We start from the raw sequence: 21,491 nt of genomic DNA, 5'->3' as shown, positions 1-21,491 counted from the left end.
GGTGGGAAGTCTTTTGTATAGATGGTTCTACATAATTTGTTTGTAATATTAATACATGTGGCTTGTATTTAGACTTATCTGTAATAAAATAAATATCACATACGATTCCAAATTGGAACCGTTTGAATTAATATTACAAATGCCTCATATTTAGAGCCGTCTGTAATAAAATAAATATCACAGATGACTCCAAACACAAGCCGTCAAAGAAAATGACCAAGGGAAGATGAGACATTTTATTATAGACGGCTCTATATTTTAAGCCGTCTGTAATATTAGAATAGTACAACATCCTCTACCTCCCGATCGAAGCTAAGCAGTGCCAACCGAATAGTGAAGAACAGTGGGAGCTTTTGGAGGAAGAGGCTGGCAATTTTTTCAAAAAAAAATTGTTAGATTTCGGTGAAAACTTAAAAATTCATTGGCATTTGTTACTCTCAGGTAATTATTATGTTCTAATTTAGTTTATATGTTATAGATTTGGTTTGGAGAGCTAGCTAAATTTAGATCTAGATCTAGATTTTTTTATGATGACATAGTTTTGTTCTATTCATTAGATGATGTAGATTTGTATTCTAATTTAGTCTTGAGAGATCAAATATATCTACATTTAGACTTAGATTTTTTCATGATAATTTAGAATATATTAGTTGTTCTAGGTATATATATGAAGCTCAAAGTATCGATCAAAGTTTAATTATATGTTATTATAAATTGATAGCTTTAATCTAGTGTCAGAGGGTGAACTCCTAAAGTAGGGATCCGGAGGGACCCCCTTTGAGATTCGGCCGGGGGATGATTCTGAATCTGTTTGCGGGAGAAATAAATGGGTGTAAATGCGATGGCAGGTGGGATGGAATGATCGGATGCAAGAATGCAGTAAATGCACTGGAGGTTTTTAGACAGGTTCAGGCCGCACTGAGCGTAATACCCTACTCCTGTGTGGATGCTATAAATGCTCTGAGAATGTCCCTCAGGGATGTTGCTGGTTACAAGAATGTTTGTCTATCTTAGAGCTTCGGGCTCCTTGTTCTTCGGTGGTCTCAGCTTCTGTGCTTGTACTGAAACTTTGTCTTGGATCTTCGTCCGAGAGCGAGAGAGTGTCTCAGCGTCTGTTCGTCTGAGAGTCTTTTCTTGTTCGTGCCCACCGGCTCTCTTAAATACTCGCCGGCGGTAGCGTGCCCCGAAAGGGAGGGTACGAGTTCCAAGTCGCTATAAATGGAAAAGCAGCCATCATGGGCTGCTGCGCGAAGTGACGGGGGGTTGAAAACGCACCCCCCCCCCCCCCCCCGCTCGGTCTCGGTCGTCATGATGGCGTTGGCAACGGGCGCCGCGGAGAGGCCCACCGGGCAGCCACAGAGCAGCCCGGCGTGCCCGCCTGGTCTTGTTCGCCTGACACAGCAGGGCGGCAGGCGAGGCGCCTTGGGCATTGCGATGCTATCCCGAGGCGTGCCGGATGACGCGAGATGAGACCCGTGCATTAAATGTCCCCACGCCTCTCTGCCAAGCTGTGGCAGGGGCTGACACCGAGCGTGGCAGGAGCAGTTGGAAGTGACAGACCACGCGCCCTCTTAAATGCGGCATTGGGCCTTTCATTGGTTGACACCTGACCGCTGGGCCTCTGTGGGGGCCATCGACGAAGGACTTCTTAGGCCGTCGGGGAACCGAGTGCTCGGGGGCCACTGTTCACGGTCCCGAGCACTCTCTCCCGGGATTAACTGTTCAGATCCCAGGGGAACCGAGTGCTCAGGGGCCGCTGTTCGCAGCCCCGAGCACTCTCTCCCGGAACTACCTTCCTTGGGTCCTTGGGGTACTCGGGTGCTCAGGGGCCACTGTTCGCAGCCCCGAGCACACCCTTCCCGGTACTCGACTTTTCGGGTCGTCGGGAGACTTGGGTGCTCGGGGGCCACTGTTCATGACTCCGAGCACTCTCTTCCCGGCACTTGGTCTTCGCGGATCATCGGGGAACTCGGGTACTCGGGGACCACTGTTCATGGCCCCGAGCACCCCCTCCCGGGACTTAGTCTTTTCGTACTTCGCAGAGATGATCTCCGCAGGAGGGCGCCACATGGCAAATTGCTGACCTGGCTTCGGGATTCGGGGACCCCTGGTTCCTGATTCACCGACATTTAGTGTTCTAGATAAATTTTTGGTTTTTGATATACAAACATAAAATTGCCAATAACTATATAGTAATTAATGATAAGTTTTAATATTTGCTCTTATTTTTAGTATTCATGCATATAATATAACGGTAATTGTTAATTTTTTCGATTAATTATCATTTATATGGTTCATTCATGCATGCATGGTAGCTCCATTTTTTCGATAAAAAGCTTGGTTGTTCTCTTTTATTAGGTTGATTTGATATTAGTTTACTTCGTACATTATAGATGGATCGTGGTTGGATATACGGTTCTCGTACGAACCAAGGGTACCTTGATGGTGTGGTAGCTTTTCTGGCATCTGTCGAGGGGGATCATTTGAAGAAGTGTGTTGAATTTATATATTGTCCTTGTTGTGATGGTAGAAATGAAAGATACTTTCTTAGACAGAACACGACCCTACAGATCCAAGCCTACTTGATTATTAGGGGCTTCAAACCGGACTACACGTGTTGGACCAAACATAATAAAGAGCAGAATGTGTTACACAAATACATTGTTATCGTCGAAGAACCCGAAGTCGACGTAAGAAGAGAAGATGATGTGGAATTTGGTGCATATGATGATGATTGTGGTGGTGCAAATGATGATGATAGGTTGGATCAGATGATGTACTGTTCAAAACAGCGGTGTGCGCATAAATGCCTTCCAGGACAAATGTGGGGTCTGTATATACTATAGTACATAGAGGAGATTTAGAAACTTGACTATGTATATTTCAAGATCCCCTCTCTTTTGGTGTCGTTGGGTCACACTCTCAAGTGTTAGGGTAGATAAGTACGGAATGACTACTATTGACTTTGAACGTGTCGCATACAAAAACGAACCATTTGTAGTCACTAAGCAAGTTGTCCAGGTCTTTTATATGCAAGACCTGGCAAATCTAAAGCTTCACATAGTCCTTTAAGGAAAAACAAGGACTGTCGAAATTGAGAATATCGTGGACGAAGAAGAGTGCAATCAATGATGAATACCCTCGTGAAGATGGTATCACCCTTAACGAAGAACAACTTCTCATCAAGAAGGGCTGATTGTTAAAACTGTATGATGTTACTCGATTGTTATGTACCTATATATTGCAATTGAATATGTTAAATTGAATTAGTTATAAATTTACTTAAAAATTGTATCTCATCAATTTAGAGTTTGTATGAATTAGTTATGAATTTTGCTAGTTTTAGTTCAGTTCAATAACATGGTGTTAAGATCAATAAGTACAAATAAGAGTATAATTAAATTTGATTACTTCCCTCTCTCAGACGGCAACGACCTTAACAAAGAATAGCTTCTGAGACTAATGTTGGGTTAAATTTTGCAATTTATAGTAACATTATTGAGATCTACACCATTTGATAGTACACATTAAACCATAAATTTACATAAAAATTTCATCTCATTTGGAGTTTGTATGAATTATTTATGAATTTTGCAAGTTTTTGAAAAATCAATAGAACATACGGGTTATTAATTTGAACAGCTTATAATACCAGTACAGTCAGCTATTTATAAAGAACCATTTGTACTAATATCAGTATAGATGGCTATGTACAATGAGTTGTTTGTACCCATAATATCAGTACAGACGGTTTGTTATACATAGTAGTCTGTACTAATGTTAGTACAGATGGCTCTACCTCATGACATGTCTATACTAACGAGGGTATAAATACCGTTCAACCCGCGCCACCACCTAGTTCATTCCTAAACCCTAGTCGCCTCCTCTCCCTGACGATTACGGTGACCACGCTCCTCCTAGTGACCTCCCCGACGATCGCGCTCCTCCCCGACGACCCCGCTCCTGGCGACCTCCCTCCCTAGTGCCCCCTCCCGGTGTCCTCCTCTCGGTGTCTGTAACATCCTGAGTTTTAAAACATGTTAATTAATTACAAATTTCACTCCCAATTAAAACTTTTTATGATTAATTATGCTAACTAAAATCAAGGAAATATGTATATCAATGTGTATATATATTAGTATGTATATATTTATATATATTAAATATATTAAGTTGACCAAGTATTCCAAAATGCACTAAAATTGTTTCCAAAATAATCCTTACATTAAATTGGTTCATATGTGTTGGTTTATGGTTTTTATGATTCTTTATGTAGAGATTTGATTGAATGTCTTTCAGTTTCAAATCTATTCTTAGTTTATATCCAGCCCAAATCCAAATTGAATTCAAATCCTCCCTCAAGAATCAAGATCTAAATCCAAATCACAATTCAAATATGTTTAATTGAATTGATATTAATCCAAAGTCAAATCCAAATTCAAATACCTCAATTTGAATTTAAACCTAATTCCTTATTCCATTTTCCTTTTTCTCTCTTCCCGGGCCGAACCTCTTTCCCTTCTCTCTCGCATGGCCCACGGTAACCGGCCCGACCTTCCTTTCTTCCCCCACCCCCTCCTTCATTCCCCGCGCTGGGCCACGATCATGCCACTTGGCCGACTCGGCCTGCTCGCCTTCGCGCTAGATAGCCCACTTGCGCGCGCGTGCCCGCACGAGCGTGGCCGTCCACGTGTCGCACATCGGTCGGTAACCCGCCCAGCCTCCTTCTCCTCCTTCCTCCAGAGCGACCGACCGGGAAAATATCCCCACTCGGCCTCCACGCCCTCGCTCTCTCCCTTCTCTCTCTCTGCCCATGCTCGTGCACCCATGCCTCTGCGCCGCACAACTTTTACACCCGTGCACGCACATGGTCGGCGCAGAGTGCCCATACCATGGGAAAAACGATGGGCATCGCCCCGCAGCACATATAGTAGTAGCTATAGGAGACAACAGGATTAGCCCCTCACCAGTTCCAGCAGCCAGTGGAGAATTAGTGCCCACCGAGCTGATTCAGGATGGAGATATGGTTATACCCACTGATGACTCGGATGAGGAGGACCCTAGCGAGCGTGAGCTCGTTAGTGAAAACAACAACGACAACAGCATCGACAGGATCTTTGACCCCATTTCCACCCTAACACTAGCTGGGACCCTTTCACCTACTGAGTCAGCCGCTCGCAACACCACTGACAGGTCCGCAGATGACACATGAGGACGATGCGTCGCGACTAGTTAGCAGTAGGAGTAGATCCTTTAGTGGCTTTTGTTGTAGATAACCCTGTAATCAGATGCTCGGTTAGCATGCTTTTGTCGTTTGTAGAATGAAAACTTTTGTACTAGTGACCTAGCAGAGATAATCCTAGGTTTGTTTAATACATGTTGTTGATGCTTGTCTCTGGTGTTGATTCTTGTTTCCTCTTGATTGCGTGATTGGCAAGGATTATTCTTGTTTTTATCTTGCTAGCTCTCATCTTTTAGCTGTGTCTCAACTCTTGCTTCCTCTCTTATCTACAGAACAGATGGAATCATCTTGGCAATCGTCTCGCCTTCGGTAACAACACCAGGGGGCTCTCGTCGTTGTGGCCCCTAAGGGTGGATCTGAAACTGGAAGTGCGATAAGATCCAAAGGGAGCGCCGCAACGGACCAAGGTAGAGGCAGAGGCAGGGTTGCCAACTACTAAGTCAGCCGAGAACAAATGGAGGAGGAAGTCCACCAGAGCCACTGCAGCAGTCAAGGAACCCCACTGCCCCCACCACCGGAAAATGACATAGTGGCGGTGATGGCCAACCAAACCCATCTAGAGGCCATAGCACAAGCAGGAAACAACAACCGAGATTATGGACCTCATAACAAGATGTCAGAGTTTATGAGGATCAAACCTCTAATTTTTTACATTACTGAAGGCCCCTTAGAGGCTGATGAATGACTAAGGGTCATCACCAGAAAGCTGAAAGTCATCAACTGTGAGGGTCAAGAAAGGCTGAATCTAGCAACCCATTAACTTACTGTATCAGTAGCAGAATGGTGGGAGAATTACTGCGAGACATCAATAGATGTTGATGCCATCAGTTGGGAGGAATTCTGTGAAGATTTTTGGAAGTACCATGTACCGGAAGGGACCATAGAAATGAAGGCTGATGAATTTCATAGCCTAAAACAAGGATCAATGATAGTAAACCAGTACATCTAGAAAATCATCCGTCTTTCCCGCTATGCCCTGAAAGACATGTTAACAGATAAGAAGAAGTATGATCGTTTCAAGAAAGGACTGCAGTGCAGCTTGTATGTCCAACTCGTGCCTGTCATCTACCTCGACTTCAACACTCTGATGAACAGGACCATCCTTCTAGAAGAGGCCCGTGCACCCATAGAGGCAGAAAGAAAGAGAAAGTTCTCTAACCAAAGGTAGCAGGGCAGTAGACCCTAAGGGAACAACTAGAGCCAGCAACAGAAATCCCAATACCAGCAACAGCAAACTATGCAATACTACACTCCGGTATCCACATCCCGCATAGCAGTGTCATCTCTCCGTATTTCAAAAAGGTCACTACATGAAGGACTGCCCCAATGCCAACAGGAATAATGCTCCAACTCGTTCAGCCCCTAGATCTCCAGTAGCATGAGTAGAACGAGGAAGGAATTGGTCAGCTGGACAACCACGGAACTATGGACGAGGCCGCGTGAACCACATTGACGGACAGTTAGCCTAGGAAGTACCGGAAGTCATACTCGGTGAGTTCCCTATCAACTCAACCCTTGCAATAGTCTTATTTGATTCTAGAGCTTTGCATTCGTTTATTTCTTCAAAGTTTACTGCACTTCATAAGTTGCCAACTGTGGTTCTTAAAAATCCTAAGCTAGTTTGATCCCCTGCGGGAAATATCTTGTGTCGTCTAGGATGCCCCCAGGTTAAACTCCATTTAAGTGGGATAGAGTCACTAGCAAATCTAGTTATCCTGAATTTAAATAGAACAGATGTCATCCTGGGAATGGATTGGTTAACCAAACATGAAGGCAATATAGCTTGTGCTAGTATAAGAGTTACCCTGGTCAATCATAAAGGAATCAAAGTAGAATTTGAGCCTAAAGGACCGAAGTCTGATCCAATGGCATGCAACTTATCTACTTAGTCAATAGAGGGTGTGCCAGTGATATGTGAATACCTAGATGTATTCTCAGAGAAATTACCTGATATTCCACTGGACTGTGACATATAGTTCGTTATAGATCTTTTACCCGAAACAGTCCCGATTGCCAAGAGACCTTATAGGATAGCAATCCATGAACTGGAGTTATTGAAGGATCATATTAGGGAATTGCAGGCCAGTGGTTTCATCAGACCTAGTTCTTCTCCTTGGGGGATCATCAGTTCCGTTTGTAGAAAAGAAAGACGAAAGTCAAAGGATGTGTGTTGATTATCATTCCTTGAATGAGGTGACCATCAAGAACATGTATCAACTACCAAGGATTTATGATCTGTTCGATCTGTTAAGAGGAGTCAAGTACTTCTCTAAGATAGATTTGAGATCTGAATACTACCAATTAAAGATTAGGAAAAGTGACATCCAGAAGACCGCCTTTGTAACAAGGTATGGATTGTATGAGTTTATAGTTATGTCATTTGGATTGACAAATGCCACGTCATACTTTATGAATCTGATGAACAAGTTGTTCATGGAAGAACTGGACTGATTTATGATAGTGTTCATTGATGATATTCTCACCTACTCAAGGAGTGCCGAAGAGCAGGAACAACATCTGAGAGTGGTTATGGAAAGGCTAAGAGCACACCAGCTCTACGCCAAATTCAACAAGTGTGAGTTTTGATTTCAAGAAGTGGTATTTCTTAGACATGTTCTAACAGCTGAAGGTGCGTCAGTGGACCCTTCAAAAGTTGAAGCAATGGTTGATTGGATTCAACCAATCAATATCACAGAAATCAGAAGCTTCCTTGGACTAGCGGGTTATTACCACAAGTTTATTGAAGGATATTCAAAATTGGCTAAGACAATGACTAAGCTTCTCCAAAAAGATACCAAGTTTGAATGGGATGAAGCCTGTGAGAAGAGTTTCCAAGAACTCAAGAAGAGACTGACTACCGCCACGGTGGTAAAGTTACCAAATATCCAGAAGAACTTCGTGGTCTATTATGATGCCTCATGGCAGAGTTTACATTGTGTATTGATGCAAGAAGGCAAGGTTGTAGCTTTTGCATCCAGACAGCTAAAGACAAATGAAGAAAAGTACCCAACTCATTACCTAGAGTTAGCAGCAGTTGTGCATGCACTTAAGATATAGAGGCACTATCATATGAGAAATAAGTGCGAGATCTATACGGATCACAAGAGTCTGAAATATATTTTCACTCAATCAGAATTGAACCTAAGGCAACGAAAGTGGTAGAGTTGATAAAGGATAACAATCTAAGCATCCAATATCACCCGGGCAAAGTCACACAATGCAGAGGCATGGGCACCCGCACGAGTGTGGCCGTCCACGGGTCGCACATCAGTCGGCCGCCCGCCTGGCCTCCTTCTCCTCCTTTCCCCAGCGCGACGTCGCGCTGGCCGCCATTTTCTCCTCCGGGAAAATATCCCCGCCCAACCTTTGCGCCCTCACTCTCTCCGTTCTCTCTCTCCGCCCATGCCTCTACGCCACGCGACTTTCATGCCCGCGCACGCACATGGTCGGCACAGAGCGCCCGTACCGCAGGAAAAATGGTGGGCGCTGCCCTATCACCTCACCGCTACGCTACCCGCTGACGTCCGTCCGACGTCACACGTGCACCGCCTCTATGTGTACTCCCTCCCCTCTATAAATAGGGACTCTGGTCTCTATCTCTCTCTCTCTCTGTGTGTGTGTGTGTGTGTGTGTGTGTTTCACTACGCCACCTTGCTGTCATCGCCATTCACACCACCGCACCTCTGTCGTCACAATTCTACCGTCCACGTGCTGCCTAGGAGCTCGAGATGGACACCGTCGTCCCTATACCGCTCTCCATCGTATAGAAGCCCGACGGGAGCCCACCCGTGCTAGTAGCCGAGCCGCCTCCACCGCCACTGCTTCATTGCATTATCGGCCATCGGCCAGCTTCTCGCCGGCCTTGAGCTCGGTAAGCATCCCTGTCCCCTCGCGTATCCTCTTAGCTATTTTATAGCCATCCTCGTGCCTTCTTTTCATGTAGTCATGTGCGGCTGTGAGTTTTCCCCACCACCGTTGAAATTCCTCACCGCTGTTGACCCTTAGCCCTCTCCTAAGCCGGCCTTTGCACCATTTTAGTCACGTGGACCTAGCCTTAGGATTGCAGGTGGTCCAAAGTGTGCTAAGGTGGGGGAGGTGCTGCCTAGAGTTCTTGCTCTATCGGGGTCAACTCCGGCCACCAGCTGGCGTTGTCCTGGTCCCAGCCAGCCGTCAATGAACCCCCAGTCGAGTTCGCCATGTTGTGTAGAAGCTCAGTGACCACTCCTCTTTTTGGATTTCTATATTTCTTTTGTCTGTGTTGTAGGAGGCCTGCACTCTGATATTTTGTTTGATATGAAATAAATGATGAAGTTTCTCTTGGTTAGCTTGATTTGCAAACTAATCTATTATACATTATAAAAATCACTCATTCTTGCTAACTTGGCTCATGGGTTTCACTAGTTCCTACAAGGTTATAGTTTGGGTAATAATTCCACGGTAGAGCAAAGAAACTTCAAAGTTTCTTTAGTATATTCTTCTCTTTTGAATGGTTGGGGTCTTCACTCTTCGGTAGGATTGTAGGATGTTATGTAATAAGGATTTTTTTAATTTTGCTATGCTATAAAGGGTTGTTGCCAAAATGTAACCACAAATGTGGACCTTTGAAAGCCATAAACTAATCACTTCCTAAAATTGAAAGGACTATGGCGGCCTTGTATTCTGTGTGTGGTCTTTGCTTCTTTTCTTTCATAAGATGAATTTTGGAAATTAGCAATATCTTAGTATACATAGCTAGAGCGTAAGTTATGGATTTGTTAATCTTTTGAGATAATATGACTTTACATCAAAGTTAGTTTTAACTAGTGTAAAATCTAATACACATGTATGAGACTTTCATACTCCACTTAGGCTTAAACGCTTCCTCTAGACATGTTAAATTTAATTGAAAGTTTAAAACACATACCTTGATTCCTTTTCTTTTCTCTATTTCTGTAAATAATCTTCTACCATTATAACAAGTTCCTAATAAGCATGTGACTTTTTCTATTTTGAAGATGGCATCTGGAGATGAACTTGAACTGCCTCGGGCATCTTCTTCTCAACAACAAAAGGGGGGTCACTGCTCAACAAGATACGGAGGCCACTTATCAGGAGCAAACAGAAGAAACTCAGGCGCAGAAGCGAAAGCGATGTGATCGAAGAAAAAACCAAATACCCGCAGGTCACTACACCATAACTCACGTCAATGAGGCAGACGCGCCAACACGGCCTCAACAAGCTTAGGCAGTATTCCATAGAGCATGCGCCTCACTTGGAAGGACAAGTGTCAGGATAACCTACCCAAACTGGAAGGTCGTGCCGCAGAGCGATAAAAACTTCTTGTGGAAAATAATTAAAGTCCAATTTGACTTCTCTGAAGGATGCTCCTTGGAGGATGTGGAAAGATAGACAATAGCCAGCATGGGCAAGGCATGGAAGACCTTCAAAAGAAAGTTGTATAATACATATGTGAAGTGGGATCTCGTCCCCAATAATATTGCTTATGGGTACTTGGTGGACCAATGGGTAGAGTTTGTGGTGAGGTGCTAGTATGAGGAATTTCAGCAGCAGAGTCAGGCTAACAAGGCGCCAGTCATGCAACACGCACCCCTACAGGCTTGGCATCGGTGGGTACGCGCGCAAGGAGTTAGACTGGGACAAGGATAATGAGTAGGCAGCTTGAGAGAATCGCTCCACGCTATTTTCATAGATCCCAGATAGGCGGGTCCAAAACTGGTTCCGAGGAAGGACCATATGCTCGACCGATGGTTCTGTCACCTTCAGGAGCCAGAAACCGAGCAAGTGGCTCAAAGGATTATGCAACTTTCGAAAGAATCAACTCAAGGATCATTCCAGCTATCTCAGGAAAAGGACATACTAACCTTAGCTCTAGGGAACAAAGAGCACCCGAGTCGCACGCATGACATAGGTGTTTCCGTTCCATGGAAGTTGGGATTCTCTGACGATGTCGATTCATATAGGAGCCGAAGGAGAAACAAAGCTAAGCACGAAGCAGCTAAGCGTGAATGGATGAGAATGAAGATTGTCACTGAGGTCGAAGCAAGTATAAAAGAACAGATGGATATGCTTGCAGAAAAGATGGAACAACGGGTTAAGGAGCGAGTACGAGCTATGAGGCAGTAGGATGTAGCCATAACACTTGAATCTCCACCATTGCAGCTATGCATCTGCACCAGATAACGCTCTAGATAACATGCTCAAGTAACATGACTTCCCTATCAATGGATTTTAAGGTGACATCATTGAGGTTGGCACAGGCTTGGACAATATTCCAAAAGAGGTCCTTACCGAGAGATATCCCGTCAACGACATAGAGGTAGCCACCAAGTGCAAGCTCGTATTGCTCACCACAGTTGGCTCCAATAACATCATTGAGGTTGGCACGGGATTGTTGTTCTCATGTGGCATGGAATAGATGATTCACGGAGTCTCGCTATAGCCTGGTTACGCTAGGGTGTCAGTGGACATGGTCTATAGAAATTGCACATCTATCCCACTTCCTATGCCCCCAGAGGATGACATCAGGACACTTGGGGATACCGTCCACTCCTTCATCCAGTGGTCGAAGAAGTTCATAACACTGGTTGTCTCTTCATCGTCTCTGCAGCCTCTATCTCCAGTACGTGACGGCAACGACTTCTCTTTTTGTCGTGCTCTACCGAAGGTCAAATCTCATTCTGCACCACATGTGCAACAAAATTGTCCAGCAAATCTGGCCAACAGTTCGCCAAAATGGCACCTCCGGAAAAGCGCAGAGCCAGCAAACAGATGGACAAGGACAAGGAGGTAGAAGAAGAACCTCTGTCAAACACCTATGTAGCAGGCCAGCAGTTACTAAGCAAGAAAGCGTTAAAGAAAATGGGTTGGGCTGTGAGGAACGATGACATCCTAAGATAAACCTATCTCAATTCTATCTAAATATACTCTAGGTTTATTTAGTGTGTCTACTCTACCGCTTAAGAGGATTGCAACCTACTTTAGCAAGATATTACAAATATGTCAATGCGAAAACGTAAATAAGGTAGAGAGACAAACTCGGTACAAGGGGTTTTTATCCCATTGTATCAATTGCATGAATGGCACCCTAGTTCACATTGGAGCTCCATAAAGGATATGCTCCCGGTCGGCACGACTCTTTCGATCATAGCTTTTGAGCTACCAAGTCACCAAGACAAGATCTCAAGCACGATAAGCCATCAAACCACCAAGGCAAGATCTCACCACTAGCTTCTCTTCCGGTCACTTGCCGTCGTGATTACTGCAGAGCTTGAGCCACCAAGGCAAGAGTCTTCGTGTCCCCGTACACGTGTCCTGTCGTCGCTCCACATCAAGTGAGAGGGTCAACAAGCTTGAGCCACCAAGGTCCAAGATGTCGGCGAGTCACCAAGACTGCAAGGCGTCGACGTACCACTCGGTACAAGCTAGGGCCACTCCTTGATCCCTTCTTCAAGCTACAGCACCTAGCTACAACTCACTCTAGTCCTATCAGCACTAAATACTCTATAATCTTGTGCTTAATTACCTTGGATGATCACTTTAAGCACTTTGGTGTCTTAGATATCTTCTCAAGTGTATATGAGCTTCCTCTAGACTCCAGCAACATGCAACACACTTAAATGACTGAGTGGATGGATATTTATAGCCTCAAACCCGCCAACTAGCTGTTTTCCTAACGGCCCAGAAAAGCTACACTGGATGATCTGGTGAGAATAGTAATACTAACACTGGATCATTCGGTGAGTACAAACTCAGAAACTAGCCGTTAGAACTCCACTCACTACCTCTGTGAACACCAGACACTCTGGTGTACCTTCAAATCCATCACCGACCTTCCAGTGAGTTATCTTGAGCCATCCGAGCCTTTGCAGCCTCTCTATGTAAAATGCTCTGGTGCATTCATTTGGTGTTCATTCCACTCACAATGGACCATCCGATGAGTTAAATCTTCCCTTCTTTTCCCTGAAAATACTCGGTGCAACTGCCTTTGTGATCACTGGACTATCCGGTGAGTTGATCTTCATTCTTCAGCACTTGTAGTCGTCTCTGCAACAAATGCTGTGGTGCTATAATCCGGTGAGTATAAACCACGCACCAGACCTTCCAGTGGGTTGATCTTCAGTCTTCTGCCCTTGCATTCTTCTCTGCAAGAAATGATCCGATGCTATCCAGTGCAGATCACCGAACTATCTGGTGAGGTCCTCAGCCTTCTCCCTTTTGTTAGAAATACTCCAGTGAATTCAACACACAGAACACCAGACTATCTGATGAGGCTAACAGTCTCTGAACACAAAGCTCCTCAGCCTTCGCAAACGACAGTCTCATGTATATTAAAAAAGGCTCATCCATTTCATACATACGGAGATCATAAATGAGAGCGGTAAATTTCATGATCATGACAACTTTAGGAGCCAAGGTTTGTAATTTCAATAGAAACTGGTCAGTTCAATATATTAAAAATACTTGCATCTTGCAATCTATCGATGTATTATAAATTTATGGCTAATGATATAGAAAATGAAACAAATGAAGTTGTTACTTCCTTTTAATCCAGTGTGCTGAAGCTAGTTTGTTGGTTTATATATTATCAGGTACAGGGTTAACTCAAGAAGGAAGAATAAAGAATGCTTTGCAAATGTTGTGAGGCCTTATAATATTGATATTTTACTTCTGTTTATGTATATGATCATGTATTATTAACTTTGTGATATGTGTGATATTATCATATTGAATGAAGATGTTCGATTTACTGTATGTATGGAGTTTGAATGCAAATGATAAATATGTTGTTGTTTGAATGCAAATGAATTGTTGTGTGTATGATATTTTACTGTTGTATGATATGTTGTTTATATGTCAGTTTACATTAATAATATATAAATTCAGTAATATATATATATATATATGTACAAACGACTACTATAGTAATAATACAGACGACTCGTTATTTGTAGCTGTATATATTGTTACTATAGCACCGACGGCTCGAATCTTCGAGTCGTCTGTGATATTCCATTGTACAGACGACTCATAATTGAGAGTCGTCTATACTATTACTATAACACAGATAGCTCGAAGATTCGAGTCATCTATGATATTTCATTGTATAGACGACTCATAATTAAAAATCGTCTATACTGTTACTATAACACAGACGGCTCGAATCTTCGAATCATCTGTGATATTCTATTGTACATACGGCTCATAATTGAAACCGTTTGTATAAATATTTTAATATTTATACAAACGGTTTAAAATTTATGTATACAAATCTAATTTATAGGTACTCTTTTGTACAAACGGTTTAGAAAAACATCTTACACAGAGTTTTCGATCTGTCAATATTAATGATTTCTTTACTAGTGAAACTAGTAGCAACTATTTGCATGCATATCGTCTACTGCTTGCCTGCGTCTGCCAGTCCGCTGTCGAGTGGTGGGGACGGAAGCATGACCGGTCGAGGCACCGTCGCACCGATCGGGTGGTCGACCGCGTTGTCGTCGTCGGAACGGTCGCGGTCCGTGGGGCCGCGCGGGCGAGCGAGCGGAAGTGGAGCGTGACATGGCCGATGGCGGGCACGCGTGCGAGCGATAAGCCAACCACAGGGGTGGAGGGGGGGATGCGTACGCCCTGATACTCTCCTCCACTTATACGCGCGCTGCGCTGCGCTGCAGACGCAAAGAGGGAGCAAAACAGCGAACGCAAACGCCGCTCCCGCCGTCCCGGCCGGGGGAGATCGCGGGGGGATTCGGTTGTCTACGTGGGCCGCCGGCACTCGCCGTAGCGGCGCGGCGCTACTGTGTGCCTGGCGTGCAGAGATAGTCCGGAATTCGGGATGAGCCTGCTGCTTTTGGCCTTAACCGGACGTCGTCTCAAAAAAGGCAGAAATGTTTGGTTTAGTTGGTGTTTCATCACCAGCAAATCTCGGCGTGCCTGCATGTAAGAGTAGTCGAGCACGTTGCATTGGACGATCGTTCGTGGAGACAGCTACGGAATTTGTTTTTAAATGCGTTAAAGGTGGTACGTGTTCGCCCGGTAAACTTTGCTTGATGTTTACTTCGTGATGGCCTTCAGGAGTCCAAATGGTCACTGAGTTTTTCGTTGCCAACGTGCTACAATCATACGTCCGGATGAGAAGTTCAGAACGTGCAATTCGTCAGAGGCGCCCCCGCAAAAGCATATGCAGTTTGTATCGGGCATTGGCAAAAGCTTAGTACTCGCCCCTTTTCTGGTGCAGGTTCACTAGTGCTCTGCAGCTACTGCTAGTTACTTTTGTGAAATCTATTTAGGGGAATCATTTCCCCGCTTTGTGAAAGTAAAAGGTAGAGAAAGAAGTTTTGTCAGATTGTGGTTGCGCTGACACAATATGGCTTTGTGAATTACAGCGAGAGGTTTCTATTTCGAATGCGAAATCAAAAACTGAACAGGGAAGATCAAGAAACTGAGCAGCCCCCAGACCTAGGAAAATCCGACCCTGCCCAAGTCTAAGCTAGGGCCTAGGGCTGGGCTGGCCAGAATCCCAATTCCGATTACCCAGCGTGTGCTAAAATCCCGTTTACCGAACGAGCCCAGGTCCGGCCCAGCCCGAATCAAGCGCACTCATGTTACTACACTTGTGTACAACACACTCACGATTACTATCTGGTGCATGCATACAACTATTGCTACGTGGCCTCTAACAAAAAAAATTCTGTCTCAACGTACTCATCCAAAAAAAATTCTGTCTGGCTATGCTTTGCTGCAAACAGCTGACTTGAGCACTGGACACCGCGAGAAGACAGGAGCGAGATTTGACGGCGCACGGCGCACGGCGACTCACATTCAGATCAGGCTATGCGCCACATCAAAGCCCCGTGCGCCCGTGTGCTCGGACGCCATTCCAACCTGATCACACCAGCCAGCCAGTGAAAGAGGAGCCCACGATGAGCTGGAAAACACGGGCCGTCAATCCACGCACTGCTCGCTGAAATCGGCAGGTCGGGAACACCGGCGAATCGCTGCCGCACCACTGGAGCCGAGAGTAACAAGTGCACGAGCTCAGGAGGATGGCTGGCAACCGGTCCACGGCTGTCGACGCAACCTCAGGCACCGAGCGGCGTCGCCTCATCCACACAAGTTATCTTATGGATGGCAGTAAAAGTGCTGCTTACTGTCGATCTACAGTACCACAAACTGCATTCCGAAAGGACCAGTCCCATGCGATACCATCAGGGCTCAGCCACCACCTAAGTGTGATCCAGATATCCAATGCATGAGGCCACCATCGCAGGTAATAGTACGCAAATCAGTATCAGGTGCTTAAATAATTGTTATCTGAACGAAAGGTGCTGAAATAATTCAGGAATATTGACAACGGTTTAGTACTTCTGCCAGTACATAATTGAGACGAGGAATAACATGACGAATTCAAGATGATCTTATTCTGATCATTAGAGAATCATTCCGGAACCGATTCTTCGACGACAACCCGGTAGCTGGGTGCATTTGTCATTTCCTAGAGCAAGCTACATGCGGTTCACACAGGCAACACATTTTTTGGACAAAAACACCACGAACGAACACGTTTAGGAGCAAGCGACGAGAGTTCCAAGCTTGGACACCATTTACTCAATAAGACAATCCGATGCGATTATATGGAGGAATGCCTGGTTGACCCATGACTAAACATGGCCGTCTGACGTAGAATGCCACTCCTGTTGTGGATTGCCAGAGAGAGCAGCAAGGCACGTTTTTGACGCGCACTTCTTGCCACATTTCGCGGATGAAGCGGATCATGTCGCAGAAGGAAACTGCCCGGTGCAAAAGAATCACCGCGCTATGCTGGCCGTTGGCTAAATCTAGACCACTGGTTAAAATAAAAAAACTATTTGGTGATACTGATTCCAGTATGTGACCAACTACGGTCACTGTGAGTTACTGAAACAGAGCGTGTTCGTCTGCAACACCCAAGTAGAGGTTGAGTAAAGCGTGTAGGAATTACTAACAACAGGCTGAATTTCTTGCGTGATAAAATGGGGCTCTGCAAACAGGCAAAAGCCAAAAAAGATGGAGGGAAAAAAGAAAAGAGAGACAGTAATGTTGATCGTGATGTCTCCTTGTGACGCATCTACCTAAGATTACCTGCACGAGTGACACCATGGAGCAAGACACGCACACTCGCCCCCTCCCTTTGTTCTGCTGCTTCTGCACATAAGTTGTCAGCCATCCTACTCGGCCTCCTTCTGAGCTCTATAAATCAACCCAAACCCCTCCCTCTCTCTGCAACCTCTCCCAGTCCCTTGCCCGGCCTCCTCACACAGCTGCCTCTCTACTTCTCGTTGCAGACATCGATAGAGGCTACCAGCTCGTGGGGAGTACGAGGAGGGAAGAAATGGTTAGTACGTAGCATTCTCTTGCTAGTTCTTGGTATACACATCAGCATGCCACGAATTTCAGTCGTTGTTTTCTAAAGGTCTTGCCAGGGCTCAGTTTTGTGTTGCCTTCGTCGTTAAGAATCTGTGTGTTTTTGTATCAGTAAACCAACAAATTTATATTTCATCCATTCAAAAATAGTAGGTGTATTTTATTTTATTTTAAAAAAATTCAAACTTTATGTACTTTGATTAATATTGAATCAAATTATAAGAATGCATAGTGTATACAAATTATACAACTAGATTCACAATTCAAAATGATTTCACACTATATAGACTTTGTAACTATAAATGACATATTTTGTGAGAAAACTTAATCAAAATCTAACTTCGAAAATCAAATCTAAAAAAATACAATTATTATTTTTGAACAATATCAACATAAGAGCATGTAGTGACACTGCCAGGAGGCAACTAACAGTATCTAGCTCTATGCTTGCAGTCTGCGAACGACGGAGACATGAAGATGAGGGTGATCTTCGTGGAAGGTGAGGAGATGATCGCGCCGACGCGGAAGGAGGACAAGTGCTGCGAGTACACCCTTGACGGCTCCGTCGACATCAAGGGCCGGCCGGCGGTGAAGGAGAAGTCCGGAGGATGGCTTGCGGGAGGCATTATTCTCGGTATTATTCTGCTGTTCATCCCTTCCTGCCCTTGTTTTTTTGAAAAAAAAAATCTGCTGTTCATTTCCTAGCACGCAGAAGAAGCTAGCAAGAAGAAAAGTCGAAAGATTTGATGACTGGGATTTCCAGTTAACTACAGCGTCGTGAATGCACGAGTCACTCTGCAGTGACGTTCCTCAAAAGTGGCGGTAGGCAGCCGGTCTTTCTTTGCGGAATTCTGCATGCTGATCGCTGAGGTGACATCGGCCATGCAACGCCCCGAACTGGGGATTCCTGATCACGGGGACGGCTTATTGCACGCATTCCTAATGCCACATTAGGATGTCTCATTTAGGAGATGGGGGCTACATGATCTAGCAGCACTAGCTACCGATCGATCTGTAGCGATGCGTGGACTGTATTGCGCTGCCATAAGCCTAGCTTATCACTGGAACTAAAGCGATGTGCTTTGGCTGTTCAGCCGGTTCTGCATTGCTTTCAATGGGAACTGCCGAAAGGCTAACTTTCTCATACTGTTTGCGTGCCTCGTCGATCACTTTTTGCTAGTATTATTTATGTACGTTGATGTGTGATTAGTCATCAGACCTTGAGTACACGCGTTGTGGACTAGCTTAATGGAATTAATTGATGTGCTGACAGTGGTGGTGGTGGTGATTTTTTTTATTGCAGTGAACCAGGGCCTGGCGACGCTAGCCTTCTTCGGCGTGAACGTGAACCTGGTGCTGTTCCTGACGCGGGTGCTGCAGCAGAGCAACGGCGACGCAGCCAACAACGTCAGCAAGTGGACCGGCACGGTGTACATGTTCTCCCTCATCGGTGCCTTCCTCAGCGACTCCTACTGGGGCCGCTACAAGACCTGCGCCATATTCCAGGCCATCTTTGTGCTCGTAAGTAGTACACGTCTACACATAGATATCCATCTGCATGCCAATGTCGGCGTGGTCGAGAGAGTTTTGACGTTGCCATCGACGGCTATATACTGGACCTGTTTCTACTTCGGTCCGAGTCGGAACTATTGCCAGAGGAATCAATGATTCCTGATGTATACGTGCAAGCCGAGACATGCTCTTTGTTGCTACAACCGCTCCGTGCTAATGTTTGTAGCTACATCCATTTCGTCCGTATGCGAAGCCATTTGATCCGAAGAGGACGGTCCATAGAGTTGTAGTTGTGCACGGTGGCGGTGTGATCGATGGACCCAAACACAAGGCTGTCTCGTTGTACGTGGATCGAAGATTACACGGCTGACTAATGGTTGTCACGATACTGCAGGGCCTCGCGCTGCTGTCGGTGTCGTCGAGCCTCTACCTGATCAGGCCGGTCGGGTGCGGCATGGAGCACGCGCTGTGCGGCCCCCACTCCGGCAAGGAGCTGGGGATCTTCTACATCGCGCTGTACATGATCGCGTTCGGCAACGGCGGGTACCAGCCCAACGTAGCCACCTTTGGCGCCGACCAGTTCGACGAGGAGGACCCCGCCGAGGCGCACTCCAAGGTCTCCTTCTTCAGCTACTTCTACCTGGCCCTCAACCTCGGCTCGCTCTTCTCCAACACCTTCCTCAGCTACCTCGAGGACAGGGGCAGCTGGGCCCTGGGCTTCTGGGCCTCCACAGCGGCCGCGGCAACTGCCTTGCTACTGTTTCTGACCGGGACGCTCCGGTACCGCTACTTCCAGCCCAGCGGGAACCCGATCAATAGGATCTGCCAGGTCGCCTTCGCCGCGTGCAGGAACTGGAAGGCCGGCATGTCGCCGGGAGTGCAGAGCCTCTACGAGGGCGACGAGAAGGCGGATGCCAGTGGCAGGAAGCTTCTGCACACAGAAGGCTTCAGGTACGTACAACTTCCACACTAAACAAAATGACGTGCATCTAGAGGAACAACCATGAATTGATCTTGATATGCACAACTTGTTGTTACGTAGTTTCTTGGACCGCGCGGCGCACGTGGACACGGACTCCAGGCTCGGCGGGCGCGACCCCTGGAAGCTGTGCACGGTGACGCAAGTGGAGGAGATCAAGATCATCCTTCGGCTCCTCCCCATCTGGCTCTGCACCATCCTCTACTCCGTCGTCTTCACCCAGATGGCCTCGCTCTTCGTCGTGCAGGGCGCCGCGATGCGCCGCACCACCACGTTCGTCGGCTTCTCCATCCCACCGTCCAGCATGTCGGCCTTCGACATCCTCACTGTTGCCTCCACCATCTTCCTCTACCGCCGTGCCATCTGCCCGTTCCTGGCACGGCTCACCGGGCGTCGGACCGGCCCCACCGAGCTGCAGAGGATGGGTCTCGGCCTGGTCGTGGGCGCCCTGGCCATGGCCACGGCCGGAACGGTCGAGCACTTCAGGAAGGCCAGGGCCACCACCGCGATGAGTAGCGACCTTCACATCATGTGGCAGGTGCCGCAGTACGCGCTGATCGGCGTGTCGGAGGTGATGATGTACGTCGGCCAGCTCGAGTTCTTCAACAGCGAGATGCCCGACGGGATGAAGAGCTTCGGGAGCGCGCTCTGCATGATGTCCATGTCACTGGGGAATTACCTCAGCGACGTCATCGTGAGCGCGGTGACCAAACTCACTACGACGCACGGGCGGCTCGGGTGGATCCCGGCCGATCTGAACGAGGGCCACCTCGACAAGTTCTACTTCCTGCTCGCCGTGCTGGCCGTCGCGGACTTCGCGGTGTACCTCGTGTGCGCGAGCCGCTACGGGAGCGGCAAGGTGGACGGGAGGAGCGACGACGAGGAGGAGGAAACGGCCGGTCAGGTGGCATCCCCGGGGTACGCTTGACTTGGCCGGCCGTCTCCGCTGGGTGTCGTGTGATAGTTCTTGAGATGGAGACTGCAACTCTTGAGGGGAACTGGTTTAGCACGATGAGTCTTTCATTGATGATAGGACGAGCATGGGGATGGTGTTATGACGAAAGAATAAGAACCAGCGGCTACATATATGTGATAATGCTTTGGCGTGTATTAACGTATACCGTTCATTGTTCACATTTTTGGCCAATGTAACAAGAGACCACGACTGTTACTGACCAGTTTGACTTCTTTTGTTTTAAGACCACGCACCATCTCTTTGTATAATTGTATAGATGCTTATCTACAGTCTGCTCATGCGAACTTGTAAGCTTGTATGCTGCTATCTCCCTTATTGCAAAGGGGTGTTTGATCTTGATCCCAGGTGTTTTTGTTTTTGGTGTTTGTGGTAATGCTGGTGAT

The 21,491-nt window shown here is 46.2% G+C and overlaps 1 protein-coding gene across 1 annotated transcript; it reads left to right on the top strand.

Annotated features, from left to right (window-relative positions):
• The first annotated feature begins 17,463 nt into the window (after positions 1-17,463).
• Positions 17,464-21,279, top strand: LOC133919544 (protein NRT1/ PTR FAMILY 7.2-like). The gene is made up of 5 exons (XM_062363968.1): positions 17,464-17,612; positions 18,095-18,275; positions 18,945-19,162; positions 19,548-20,104; positions 20,196-21,279. The coding sequence occupies exons 1-5, from the start codon at positions 17,610-17,612 to the stop codon at positions 21,058-21,060; spliced, it is 1,824 nt and encodes a 607-aa protein (XP_062219952.1). The 5' UTR covers positions 17,464-17,609; the 3' UTR covers positions 21,061-21,279.
• Positions 21,280-21,491: the final 212 nt, after the last annotated feature.

The sequence above is a fragment of the Phragmites australis genome, chromosome 5, assembly GCF_958298935.1.
Source record: "Phragmites australis chromosome 5, lpPhrAust1.1, whole genome shotgun sequence".
In the NCBI taxonomy this organism is placed as follows: domain Eukaryota; kingdom Viridiplantae; phylum Streptophyta; class Magnoliopsida; order Poales; family Poaceae; genus Phragmites; species Phragmites australis.
This window is presented reverse-complemented; position numbering and strand designations above follow the sequence as displayed.

Excerpts from the sequence above, each read along its gene's own strand:
- LOC133919544 (XM_062363968.1), top strand. Across the intron at positions 18,276-18,944 it reads TGCGGGAGGCATTATTCTCG|TGAACCAGGGCCTGGCGACG; the intron begins GTATTATTCTGC and ends TTTTTATTGCAG. Across the intron at positions 20,105-20,195 it reads CTGCACACAGAAGGCTTCAG|TTTCTTGGACCGCGCGGCGC; the intron begins GTACGTACAACT and ends GTTGTTACGTAG.